Consider the following 14,476-nt stretch of genomic DNA (forward strand, 5'->3'; position numbering starts at 1 on the left):
GTGGGGTTGTTCGGTAGGTGGGTGGGGTTGTTAGGTGGAGGGGTTGTTAGGTAGGTGGGTGGGGTTGTTAAGTGGTGGGGTTGTTAGGTGGGTGGGTGGGGTTGTTAAGTGGTGGGGTTGTTAGGTGGGTGGGGTTCAGGGGCGGACTGAAACAATAATTTAGGCCGGGAATTTGACTCCACCCCAGGCCACCCTGTTCACGCAAACCACCAGACCGCTAATTTGTAGGCTAACCCTATTTGTTGATGTAACGGGTACCAAACTAGTTATACATTTGGCCACTATGTTCATCTGGGAAGAAAGTCATCCACATTACAAAATGCAAACATTTGGGACTAACCAACAAATAGCCTATCTGAACACTGAGTTTAAGGTATGCTATGGCTATGGGTGGACCCTCAAAAACTCACTAGGAATACACCAATCATAGCACATACAAATGTACAAGGTATGGCCCCCTGATTACAGTCCTACTGATAATCTCATAAATAAAGCACGTATTAATGTAAAATCATAGCCTACATGTTTAGGTTTGTGCTCTGAAGTTGTACCTGAAGGTTCCTGCTCTGAGTCTGACTCTGAACTGACCACCATCTCCAGTTCTGCAGGAGCACCTGAAGCTCTAGTGCTGCTGCTGCTTCCTTCTCCACCTTTACAAAGAAAATACTCTATTATCATACTCTATCATTAGTGTATCAGTAGGCTACATTAATACAGCTCTGGGAAAAATGAAGAGTGGTCTCTTAACTTGGAGTGGTCTCAATTTTTCCAAGAGCTGTATATTAATGTAGTAACTTGTAATGCTGGTACTAATGGCGCTAATGATCTTTGTCATTGCCTGTGCTGTGTCACACAGACTACTGTGTTATGTTCATGGATGTATTATGGTTACGTTACTGTAGCCTGTTTCGCTGTACAGTGTATGTGCACTTTCCCTAGCTTATGTGGCATGAGTCATGACCGAATGCTGGCAAGCCCATAGTCTAGGTTTACTATTTTTACTAGTTGAAACATATTGTCTTCAATGTCATATTATGATCACTATGTTGCACTCACTGCTATGATATAATTCCTTCAAGAAGACGTAAGACGTGCAAACTGTTTAGCCTACCGGCCGTTGTGTCACTATTATTAGCTAGGCTACTTAGCTAGCCATGCTGGGTGACGTGTGTGTGTCAGTGTGTGTGGTTTAGCTAGCCATGCTGAGTGTTGTGTGTGTGTGTGTGTCAGTGTGTGTGGTTTAGCTAGCCATGCTGGGTGTCGTGTGTGTGTGTGTGTCAGTGTGTGTGGTTTAGCTAGCCATGCTGGGTGTCGTGTGTGTGTGTCAGTGTGTGTGTTTTAGCTAGCCATGCTGGGTGTCGTGTGTGTGTGTGTGTGTGTCAGTGTGTGTGGTTTAGCTAGCCATGCTGAGTGTTGTGTGTGTGTGTGTGTCAGTGTGTGTGGTTTAGCTAGCCATGCTGGGTGTCGTGTGTGTGTGTGTGTCAGTGTGTGTGGTTTAGCTAGCCATGCTGGGTGTCGTGTGTGTGTGTCAGTGTGTGTGTTTTAGCTAGCCATGCTGGGTGTCGTGTGTGTGTGTGTGTGTCAGTGTGTGTGGTTTAGCTAGCCATGCTGGGTGTCGTGTGTGTGTGTGTCAGTGTGTGTGGTTTAGCTAGCCATGCTGGGTGTCGTGTGTGTGTGTGTGTGTGTGTCAGTGTGTGTGATTTAGCTAGCCATGCTGGGTGTCGTGTGTGTGTGTATCAGTGTGTGTGTTTTAGCTAGCCATGCTGGGTGTCGTGTGTGTGTGTGTCAGTGTGTGTATGTTTTAGCTAGCCATGCTGGGGGACGTGTGTGTGGTTTAGCTAGCCATGCTGGGTGACGTGTGTGTGGTTTAGCTAGCCATGCTGGGTGACGTGTGTGTGGTTTAGCTAGCCATGCTGGGTGTCGTGTCAGTGTGTGTGTGTGTCAGTGTGTGTGTGTGTGTGTGTGTGTGTGTGTGTGTGTGTGTGTGTGTGTGTGTGTGTGTGTGTGTGTGTGTGTGTGTGTGTGTGTATCAGTGTGTGTGTTTTTGACTGACCTGGTCCCTTACTGGCGAACATGTCGCTTATTTTGCAGCATTTAGCTGCATCTGTGGCAAGGGCCTTTCTCTTTTTTATTCTCTCCCTCTCTGCTCCACTTTTCCTTTTCTGACCGTCCATTTCGCCGTGCGACTTGTCTAAAATGTTATCGGTAGAGAAGCAGGTAGAAGGTTGCTATGTGCGTCGTGGAGAGACCTGAGGTCATTTTTGGCACGGGGACACTGCAGCGAGAGTGTGAGCGTCTCGCCTGATTTGTGGATTCTCCGTCAACTTATTCCTGCTTGCTATATTATCGCTGGTCAAGTTGACTATTCACGGCAGGCCAAAACGACCCTCAGGCCACCGGGAAATGTCCTGGTGCTCCCGACGGCCAGTCCGCCATTGGTGGCGTTGTTAGGTGAGTGGTGGTGTTGTTAGGTAGGTGGGTGAGTGGTGTTGTTAGGTAGGTGGGTGGGGTTGTTAGGTAGGTGGGTGGGGTTGTTAGGTAGGTGGGTGGGGTTGTTAGGTAGGTAGGTGGGTGGTGTTGTTAGGTAGGTGGGTGGGGTTGTTGGGTAGGTGGGTGGGTGGGGTTGTTAGGTAGGTGGGTGGTGTTGTTAGGTAGGTGGGTGGGTGGGTGGGTGGGGTTGTTAGGTGGGTGGGTGGGTGGGGTTGTTAGGTGGGTGGGTGGGGTTGTTAGGTAGGTGGGTGTGGTTGTTAGGTGAGTGGGGTTGTTAGGTAGGTGGGTGGGGTTGTTAGGTAGGTGGGTGGGGTTGTTAGGTAGGTGGGTGGGGTTGTTAGGTAGGTGGGTGGGGTTGTTAGGTAGGTGAGTGGGGTTGTTAGGTAGGTGAGTGGGGTTGTTAGGTAGGTGGGTGGGGTTGTTAAGTAGGTGGGTGGGGTTGTTAGGTAGGTGGGGTTGTTAGGTAGGTGAGTGGGGTTGTTATGTAGGTGGGTGGGGTTGTTAGGTAGGTGGGTGGGGTTGTTAGGTAGGTGGGTGGGGTTGTTAGGTAGGTAGGTGGGGTTGTTCGGTAGGTGAGTGGGGTTGTCAGGTAGGTGAGTGGGGTTGTTAGGTAGGTGGGTGGGGTTGTTAGGTAGGTGGGTGGGGTTGTTAGGTAGGTGGGTGGGGTTGTTAGGTGGGTGGGGTTGTTAGGTAGGTGGGTGGGGTTGCTAGGTAGGTGAGTGGGGTTGTTAGGTGAGTGGGGTTGTTAGGTGAGTGGGGTTGTTAGGTAGGTGGGTGGGTTGTTAGGTAAGTGGGTGGGGTTGTTAGGTAGGTGGGTGAGGTTGTTAGCTGGGTTGTTAGGTAGGTGGGTGGGGTTGTTAGGTGGGTTGTTAGGTAGGTTGGTGAGGTTGTTAGCTGGGTTGTTAGGTAAGTGGGTGGGGTTGTTAGGTAGGTGGGTGAGGTTGTTAGGTAGGTGGGTGGGTGGGTGGGTGGGGATTGTTAGGTCGGTTGTTAGGTAGGTGGGTGGGTTGTTAGGTAGGTGGGTGGGGTTGTTAGGTGGGTTGTTAGGTAGGAGGGTGGGGTTGTTAGGTGGGTGGGTGGGTGGGGTTGTTAGGTAGGTGAGTGGGGTTGTTAGGTGGGTTGTTAGGTAGGTGGGTGGGTTGTTAGGTAGGGGGATGGGGCTGTTAAGTGGGTTGTTAGGTAGGGGGGTGGGGCTGTTAAGTGGGTTGTTGTGTAGGGGGGTGGGGCTGTTAGGTGGGTTGTATGGTAGGGGGGTGGGGTTGTTAGGTGCGTTGTTAGGTAGGTGGGTGGGGCTGTTAGGTGGGTTGTTAGGTAGGGGGGTGGGGTTGCTAGGTGGGTTGTTAGGTAGGTGGGTGAGGTTGTTAGGTGGGTTGTTAGGTGGGTTTTTAGGGTTGAAAAAGGCTACATCTCTACATGACTAAGATGGATAATGTTAAATTGTCCTCTATGTATTTTTCAAGTAAATCTCTAATGCCAAACAAATCCTCCGCAGTAAGTGCAGTCCAGCTGTAGAGTACTAAGGAAGTCCAGAAGGTTCCCTCTGTGCCCGCTGGCCTCTCCTCCAACCTTATATGGCGCTGGCGTTGGGGTCGTACTTTCGCTTCTTCACATTTCTACACGTTCAGGGGAGAGTCAGGAAAGAAGACAGGGGTCAATGTCTGGTATATTATTGATGATGGTGGTACAGTAAGTGCACATTGGAGAAGCAGCCACACTCATCTCTTAGACAACAGCAGTCATATCTGGTGGTTTCATAATGGACTGCTCACTGCAGCTAATGTCTTCAATGACGTCACCGGACAGTAGATTTCTGGTAATGATTTGGCACGTTAACTATTGGTACGTTAACTAACTATTGGTACGTTAACTATTGGTACGTTAACTATTGACACGTTAACTATTGGCACGTTAACTATTGGCACGTTAACTATTGGTACGTTAACTATTGACACGTTAACTATTGGTACGTTAACTATTGGTACGTTAACTATTGGCACGTTAACTATTGGTACGTTAACTATTGGTACGTTAACTATTGGTACGTTAACTATTGGCACGTTAACTAACTATTGGTACGTTAACTATTGGTACGTTAACTATTGGCACGTTAACTATTGACACGTTAACTATTGGCACGTTAACTATTGGCACGTTAACTAACTATTGGTACGTTAACTATTGGCACGTTAACTATTGGTACGTTAACTATTGGCACGTTAACTATTGGTACGTTAACTATTGACACGTTAACTATTGGTACGTTAACTATTGGTACGTTAACTATTGGCACGTTAACTATTGGCACGTTAACTAACTATTGGTACGTTAACTATTGACACGTTAACTATTGGCACGTTAACTATTGGCACGTTAACTAACTATTGGTACGTTAACTATTGGTACGTTAACTATTGACACGTTAACTATTGGCACGTTAACTATTGGTACGTTAACTAACTATTGGCACGTTAACTAACTATTGGCACGTTAACTATTGGCACGTTAACTAACTATTGGTACGTTAACTATTGGCACGTTAACTATTGGCACGTTAACTAACTATTGGCACGTTAACTATTGGTACGTTAACTAACTATTGGCACGTTAACTATTGGCACGTTAACTAACTATTGGTACGTTAACTATTGGTACGTTAACTATTGGCACGTTAACTATTGGCACGTTAACTATTGGCACGTTAACTATTGGTACGTTAACTATTGGTACGTTAACTATTGGCACGTTAACTATTGACACGTTAACTATTGGTATGTTAACTATTGGTACGTTAACTAACTATTGGTACGTTAACTATTGGTACGTTAACTATTGGTACGTTAACTATTGGTACGTTAACTATTGGTACGTTAACTAACTATTGTACGTTAACTATTGGTACGTTAACTAACTATTGGCACGTTAACTATTGGTACGTTAACTAACTATTGGAACGTTAACTATTGGAACGTTAACTATTGGCACGTTAACTATTGGCACGTTAACTATTGATACGTTAACTATTGGCACGTTAACTATTGATACGTTAACTATTGGCACGTTAACTATTGGCACGTTAACTAACTATTGGTACGTTAACTATTGGCACGTTAACTAACTATTGGTACGTTAACTATTGGCACGTTAACTAACTATTGGTACGTTAACTATTGACACGTTAACTATTGGCACGTTAACTAACTATTGGCACGTTAACTAACTATTGGCACGTTAACTATTGGTACGTTAACTATTGGCACGTTAACTATTGGCACGTTAACTAACTATTGGTACGTTAACTATTGGTACGTTAACTATTGGTACGTTAACTATTGACACGTTAACTATTGGTACGTTAACTATTGGTACGTTAACTATTGGTACGTTAACTATTGGTACGTTAACTAACTATTGTACGTTAACTATTGGTACGTTAACTAACTATTGGCACGTTAACTATTGGTACGTTAACTAACTATTGGAACGTTAACTATTGGAACGTTAACTATTGGCACGTTAACTATTGGCACGTTAACTATTGATACGTTAACTATTGGCACGTTAACTATTGATACGTTAACTATTGGCACGTTAACTATTGGCACGTTAACTAACTATTGGTACGTTAACTATTGGCACGTTAACTAACTATTGGTACGTTAACTATTGGCACGTTAACTAACTATTGGTACGTTAACTATTGACACGTTAACTAACTATTGGCACGTTAACTAACTATTGGCACGTTAACTATTGGTACGTTAACTATTGGCACGTTAACTATTGGCACGTTAACTAACTATTGGTACGTTAACTATTGGTACGTTAACTATTGGTACGTTAACTATTGACACGTTAACTATTGGTACGTTAACTATTGGTACGTTAACTATTGGTACGTTAACTATTGGCACGTTAACTATTGGCACGTTAACTATTGGTACGTTAACTAACTATTGGCACGTTAACTATTGGTACGTTAACTAACTATTGGCACGTTAACTATTGGAACGTTAACTATTGGCACGTTAACTATTGGCACGTTAACTATTGATACGTTAACTATTGGTACGTTAACTATTGGAACGTTAACTATTGGAACGTTAACTATTGGCACGTTAACTATTGGTACGTTAACTATTGATACGTTAACTATTGGTACGTTAACTATTGGAACGTTAACTATTGGCACGTTAACTATTGACACGTTAACTATTGATACGTTAACTATTGGCACGTTAACTATTGATACGTTAACTATTGGCACGTTAACTATTGGCACGTTAACTAACTATTGGTACGTTAACTATTGGCACGTTAACTAACTATTGGTACGTTAACTATTGGCACGCTAACTAACTATTGGTACATTAACTATTGGCACGTTAACTAACTATTGGTACGTTAACTATTGGCACGTTAACTAACTATTGGCACGTTAACTATTGGCACGTTAACTATTGGCACGTTAACTAACTATTGGCACGTTAACTAACTATTGGCACGTTAACTATTGGCACGTTAACTATTGGTACGTTAACTAACTATTGGTACGTTAACTATTGGTACGTTAACTATTGGTACATTAACTATTGATACGTTAACTATTGGCACGTTAACTAACTATTGGTACGTTAACTATTGGTACGTTAACTACTGGTACGTTAACTATTGGTACGTTAACTATTGGTACGTTAACTATTGGCACGTTAACTATTGATACGTTAACTATTGGTACGTTAACTATTGGCACGTTAACTATTGGTACGTTAACTAACTATTGGTACGTTAACTATTGGTACGTTAACTATTGATACGTTAACTATTGGTACGTTAACTATTGGCACGTTAACTATTGATACGTTAACTATTGGCACGTTAACTATTGGCACGTTAACTATTGGCACGTTAACTATTGGCACGTTAACTATTGGCACGTTAACTATTGGTACGTTAACTAACTATTGGTACGTTAACTATTGGCACGTTAACTATTGGTACGTTAACTAACTATTGGTACGTTAACTAACTATTGGCACGTTAACTATTGGCACGTTAACTATTGGCACGTTAACTATTGGCACGTTAACTATTGGCACGTTAACTATTGGCATGTGCAGTGCTTTTATGGGGTTTTTTTTCAGAAAGACAGTGAGTAAATTCTTCTGCATTGCAATGACACTGATTTTGTGTTTCACATTAGCAACCACAGCATGGTGCTGGAGGCAATGAGAAAAGGCTGTGCTGGTCCATGTGACATACAGTTAGCTTTCCAAAACACAAGGACAAGGAGAGGACATGTATCGCTCATTACCATCTCTGACAGGAAAAAACACATTTGTTCCATTCAAAACATTAGCATCTGGGGTGAGAGAGAGAACCAAACAAAAATGTACTCTATAAAAGGAGGGAAAGAGGAGACGACAACACATCAACAACAACAACAAAGACAACAACAACAACGACAAGAAAACACCAACAACATGAGTTGTGCATAACCTCTCTGTAAGTGGCTTGATGTAGGGCTTCTAGCAGTCTGTCATGCACCTGTTTCAATAGTAGGCCAGTTGGAGATGGCTCTATTGATGTGCGTGGTGGGTCATGCAGTACAATGCGCCGTGTGTGTACCAGGTCTGTGAAGCAGGCAGCAATGGCAGCTGGTGTGGGCGCGTCCGGGAGTCCTGCTCTGCTCTAGGGCGGAGCCTGGCCATCCAGGTGGGTGTGGCCAGCCATGGCACAAAGGCTGCGGCCAACAATATGGCCCTGGCTTCTCTCTCACCACTTCCGCTTAAACTCTCACCCTCGAACCCTCGTACCGGAGTGAGAAAAAGATGATGGTAGTGATAAGAGTATGGTAACCCAGGAGCATGTCATCCTGGGTTAGGCTCAGCCTTTGTGCAATGAACTGACCTTATCCAAGTCAACATGCAGAAATAAATGTTTTGGTGACAAACATGATGCTTTGCTAACTGGCATGCTTTGTTGGTTGAACAACTCCTTTTCTTTCTTTAGATTAATGGTGTGTAACACCCCTGTTGTTCAACACAACAGGTTTACCAGTGAGCGACTGGCACTTGATACCTCAGATTAGTGAACATAACATAATGTGTCGAGGACCTATAATCTGAATGTGTCAAGAAGCTATAATCTGAATGTGTCGAGGAGTTATAATCTGAATGTGTCAAGGAGTTATAATCTGAATGTGTCAAGGAGTTATAATCTGAATGTGTCGAGGAGCTATAATCTGAATGTGTCGAGGAGCTATAATCTGAATGTGTCAAGGAGTTATAATCTGAATGTGTCAAGGAGCTATAATCTGAATGTGTCGAGGAGTTATAATCTGAATGTGTCGAGGAACTATAATCTGAATGTGTCGAGGAGCTATAATCTGAATGTGTTTAAGGAGCTATAATCTGAATGTGTCGAGTAGTTATAATCTGAATGTGTTTAAGGAGCTATAATCTGAATGTGTCGAGTAGTTATAATCTGAATGTGTTTAAGGAGCTATAATCTGAATGTGTCGAGGAGTTATAATCTGAATGTGATGAGGAGCTATAATCTGAATGTGTTGAGGAGCTGTAATCTGAATGTGTCGGAGTTATAATCTGAATGTGTCGAGGAGTTATAATCTGAATGTGTCAAGGAGTTATAATCTGAATGTGTCGGAGTTATACTCTGAATGTGTCAAGGAGTTATAATCTGAATGTGTCGAGGAGCTATAATCTGAATGTGTCGAGGAGCTATAATCTGAATGTGTCAAGGAGTTATAATCTGAATGTGTCGAGGAGTTATAATCTGAATGTGTCGAGGAGCTATAATCTGAATGTGTCGGAGTTATAATCTGAATGTGTCGGAGTTATAATCTGAATGTGTCGAGGAGCTATAATCTGAATGTGTCGAGGAGTTATAATCTGAATGTGTCGAGGAGCTATAATCTGAATGTGTCGGAGCTATAATCTGAATGTGTCAAGGAGCTATAATCTGAATGTGTCGAGGAGTTATAATCTGAATGTGTCTAGGAGTTATAATCTGAATGTGTCTAGGAGCTATAATCTGAATGTGTCGAGGAGTTATAATCTGAATGTGTCGAGGAGCTATAATCTGAATGTGTCAAGAAACTATAATCTGAATGTATCGAGAAACTACAGTATAATCTTAATGCATTTACTAGATTAGTAGTAAGAACAGTTTGGTCTCCAAGTGATCCTATAGAGCTGATTTAATGATTATTCTGCTTAGCTAGCTGGTTTAGTAACTGTACTGAACATGCACGTCAAACTTTGAACTGTGCCCATCTTATCAGTTTGAGGTTCTGCCACAGACTCACAGATGCCCAACCTCTCCCACCAACATAATCTCTATGGTATTTATTCACCCTATATGACTGATTGTGGACCTTTAAGACAAGTAAAGGTATCATGAACAGATGCAAGATGACTTTAAACATGTCAGTGTATGTTTACTGCTTACTGTGTAAGTGATGGTACATCGGACAAACGTGTATCAGGTATGTGTGTGTGTCCCATTCTGTATCAGGTGTGTGTGTGTGTGTGTGTGTGTGCGTGCATGCGTGTGTTTGTCCCTGAGTCCATGTCCGTATTCTGTAGCAGGAGCTCAAACACTGGTGTCTATATGCAACAGCAGGGGATGCCAGAGTCATGGAGAAGAGGCATGTGGTGTGTTGCTTACTTAAAGCCCCATCCGGTCCCCCCCAGCACTATGGCAGCCACCAGGATGGCGCCAGCGATGGAGCCTATTATAAGATTCGTGGCACTAGGACCTGCAAAGGGTTATGGGGGAGAAAGACATGAATGCCTCACGAATGGTATATTTCTGCATGCTTATCAGGACCTTCTACTCAACGTTACCGTGGTAGTAGTGATTATCAGGACCTTCTACTCAATGTTACTGTGGTAGTAGTGATTATCAGGACCTTCTACTCAACGTTACCGTGGTAGTAGTGATTATCAGGACCTTCTACTCAACGTTACCGTGGTAGTAGTGATTATCAGGACCTTCTACTCAACGTTACCGTGGTAGTAGTGATTATCAGGACCTTCTACTCAACGTTACCGTGGTAGTAGTGATTATCAGGACCTTCTACTCAATGTTACTGTGGTAGTAGTGATTATCAGGACCTTCTACTCAACGTTACCGTGGTAGTAGTGATTATCAGGACCTTCTACTCAACGTTACCGTGGTAGTAGTGATTATCAGGACCTTCTACTCAACGTTACCGTGGTAGTAGTGATTATCAGGACCTTCTACTCAACGTTACTGTGGTAGTAGTGATTATCAGGACCTTCTACTCAACGTTACCGTGGTAGTAGTGATTATCAGGACCTTCTACTCAACGTTACCGTGGTAGTAGTGATTATCAGGACCTTCTACTCAACGTTACCGTGGTAGTAGTGATTATCAGGACCTTCTACTCAATGTTACCGTGGTAGTAGTGATTATCAGGACCTTCTACTCAACGTTACCGTGGTAGTAGTGATTATCAGGACCTTCTACTCAATGTTACTGTGGTAGTAGTGATTATCAGGACCTTCTACTCAACGTTACCGTGGTAGTAGTGATTATCAGGACCTTCTACTCAACGTTACCGTGGTAGTAGTGATTATCAGGACCTTCTACTCAACGTTACCGTGGTAGTAGTGATTATCAGGACCTTCTACCCAACGTTACCGTGGTAGTAGTGATTATCAGGACCTTCTACTCAACGTTACCGTGGTAGTAGTGATTATCAGGACCTTCTACTCAATGTTACTGTGGTAGTAGTGATTGTGAATCTTATGTGATGTGGCACTTTGCTGCTTGTAAATGAAAAGGTCAAGTCTACATCTCAGGGGCCCTATTGCCTACAGGTGGAGTTACTGTAAGAGGTTTTGAAAAGACTGAGACCACCACATTGAAAAGTTGGCCAGAGCAAAATGGTCCCGATAAACATGGTGGTTTGCGCATAACAAATCTCAGGAGATGATAAACCTCTCTTACTGTGTTATCTTAGACGGAGAGATGTTTTACTCCTTTATGGCAGCATGTACCTAGCTACAGTCTTAGCCTAACCTATATTAGCTTCCGATAACAGGCTACATGAAGTTAGTGACAGGTGATCTATATGCGGATAAATGGACAGTGGAGAATGACCACATTGGAACTCTTTGGGAGTCCTAGTCACCACTAACAACCGTATCTCACTACGGTTCACTTCCCTTGACCGGGGTCTATCTCCATCTCTATCTCTGAAGTGCTAATATTTAGTCAAACTTACAGATATTGAATATTTTTATCTTGAGGCGATCTGCACCTCTGTGTTCAGTCCACCATCTTCCTCAAACCGCCACTATCATTATTCTATAACAAAGAACGCTGTTTGTTCTTTGTTACAGAGCCAAACATATTGGAGAAGTGGTTTATCCATACATTATCTCCATTTTGGATAGATAATTCTTCGTGTTGTTTGTTTAGTGTTTTCCAATTTTCCCAGAAGTGGTTAGTCTATGGATTCTTCAATTACATTGAGCTGATTTCTGACGTGCTGTTCCTTCTTTTTCCGTAGTGTATTTCTGTATTGTTTTAGTGAGTCACCATAGTGAAGGTGTAGACTCAGGTTTTCTGGGTCTTTATGTTTTGCAATTTCTTTCTTAGGTTTTTGCATTCTTCATCAAATCATTTGCCCTTGTTGTTAATTTTTTGTTGTTGCCTGCTTGAAATGTTTTGATTTGGCAGGGAAGTTAAGAGGTGAAATATACTGTTTCGGTTTTCTACTATGACAGCGAAACGTTTTGTCTAGGAAGTTGTCTAGAAGGGATTGATGTCTATATCTGTGATGATGGTGATATCATGATGTCTATATCTGTGATGGTATTAGAGGCCACAGCTACAGCACCTATTCTCCTGGGTGTGCCTATTCCAGAATAATAACTTTAATGATTATAATCAAATTGATTTGTTTAGCACCTTTCATACGAGCATCAAGTGCTGTTAAAATTAGCACTTAAAAAACCGATAGCACAGTAAAATAGCACAGTAAAACAATAAGAGCAACAAAAGCAGATATAAAATATATATATATTTAAAAAATAGCAATACAAGTTAAAAAGGATTAAAAACATTTATAAATTAAAAACAGTCAAACAAGAATTAAAAGGCACACTAGTTAAATGCCATAGCCATCTTGAAGGACCTTCCATTCACTTTGACATGTACAAATGTTCTGTGGCATGTACAGTCGGAAGTTTACATACACTTAGGTTGGAGTCATTAACTTGTTTTTCAACCACTCCACAAATTTCTTATTCGACTTGCCGAAACTATAGTTTCGGCAAGTCGGTTAGGACATCTACTTTGTGCATGACACAAGTAATATTTCCAACAATTGTTTACAGACAGATTATTTCACTTATAATTCACTGTATCACAAGTCCAGTGGGTCAGAAGTTTACATACACTAAGTTGACTGTGCCTTTAAACAGCTTGGAAAATTCCAGAAAATTATGTAATGGCTTGAGAAGCTTCTGATAGGCTAATTGACATTACTTGAGTCAATTGGAGGTGTACCTGTGGATGTATTTCAAGGCCTACCTTCAAACTCAGTGCCTCTTTGCTTGACATCATGGGAAAATCAAAAGAAATCAGCCAAGACCTTTAATAATAATAATAATAATAATAATTGTAGACCTCCACAAGTCTGGTTCATCCTTGAGAGCAATTTCCAAACGCCTGAAGGTACCACATTCATCTGTACAAACAATAGTATGCAAGTAGAAACACCATGGGACGACGCAGCCGTCATACCGCTCAGGAAGGAGACGCGTTCTGTCTCCTAGAGATGAACGTACTTTGGTGCGAAAGGTGCAAATCAATCCCAGAACAACAGCAAAGTACCTTATGAAGATGCTGGAGGAAACGGGTACAAAAGTATCTACAGTGGGGGAAAAAAGTATTTAGTCAGCCACCAATTGTGCAAGTTCTCCCACTTAAAAAGATGAGAGAGGCCTGTAATTTTCATCATAGGTACACTTCAACTATGACAGACAAAATGAGAAAAAAAATCCAGAAAATCACATTGTAGGATTTTTAATGAATTTATTTGCAAATTATGGTGGAAAATAAGTATTTGGTCAATAACAAAAGTTTATCTCAATACTTTGTTATATACCCTTTGTTGGCAATGACACAGGTCAAACGTTTTCTGTAAGTCTTCACAAGGTTTTCACACACTGTTGCTGGTATTTTGGGCAATTCCTCCATGCAGATCTCCTCTAGAGCAGTGATGTTTTGGGGCGGTCGCTGGGCAACACGGACTTTCAACTCCCTCCAAACATTTTCTATGGGGTTGAGATCTGGAGACTGGCTAGGCCACTCCAGGACCTTGAAATGCTTCTTACGAAGCCACTCCTTCGTTGCCCGGGCGGTGTGTTTGGGATCATTGTCATGCTGAAAGACCCAGCCACGTTTCATCTTCAATGCCCTTGCTGATGGAAGGAGGTTTTCACTCAAAATCTCATGATACATGGCCCCATTCATTCTTTCCTTTACACGGATCAGTCGTCCTGGTCCCGTTGCAGAAAAATAGCCCCAAAGCATGATGTTTCCACCCCCATGCTTCACAGTAGGCATGGTGTTCTTTGGATGCAACTCAGCATTCTTTGTCCTCCAAACACGACGAGCTGAGTTTTTACCAAAAAGTTATATTTTGGTTTCATCTGACCATATGACATTCTCCCAATCCTCTTCTGGATCATCCAAATGCTCTCTAGCAAACTTCAGACGGGCCTGGACATGTACTGGCTTAAGCAGGGGGACACGTCTGGCACTGCAGGATTTGAGTCCCTGGCGGCGTAGTGTGTTACTGATGGTAGGCTTTGTTACTTTGGTCCCAGCTCTCTGCAGGTCATTCACTAGGTCCCCCCGTGTGGTTCTGGGATTTTTGCTCACCGTTCTTGTGATAATTTTGATCCCACGGGGTGAGATCTTGCGTGGA

General features: G+C 42.5%; 1 protein-coding gene across 3 annotated transcripts in view; it reads right to left on the reverse strand.

The window, feature by feature from the left end:
* Positions 1-3,941: 3,941 nt before the first annotated feature.
* LOC115155491 (disintegrin and metalloproteinase domain-containing protein 23-like) overlaps positions 3,942-14,476 on the reverse strand; it is a 44,577-nt gene continuing 34,042 nt past the window's right edge. For 2 of the 3 annotated variants that reach the window (XM_029702134.1, XM_029702133.1), the window contains exons 25-26: positions 10,177-10,267; positions 3,942-4,103 (exon numbers count right to left, since the gene is read on the reverse strand). In XM_029702134.1, the coding sequence (XP_029557994.1) occupies positions 4,058-4,103; positions 10,177-10,267 (137 nt within the window). In that variant the 3' untranslated portion in view covers positions 3,942-4,057. Of the gene's footprint in view, positions 4,104-8,115; positions 8,297-10,176; positions 10,268-14,476 lie in introns of all 3 variants that reach the window. The other variant, XR_003868092.1, reaches the window with a different exon arrangement.

The sequence above is a fragment of the Salmo trutta genome, chromosome 20 (genome assembly GCF_901001165.1).
Source record: "Salmo trutta chromosome 20, fSalTru1.1, whole genome shotgun sequence".
NCBI classification, from domain to species: domain Eukaryota; kingdom Metazoa; phylum Chordata; class Actinopteri; order Salmoniformes; family Salmonidae; genus Salmo; species Salmo trutta.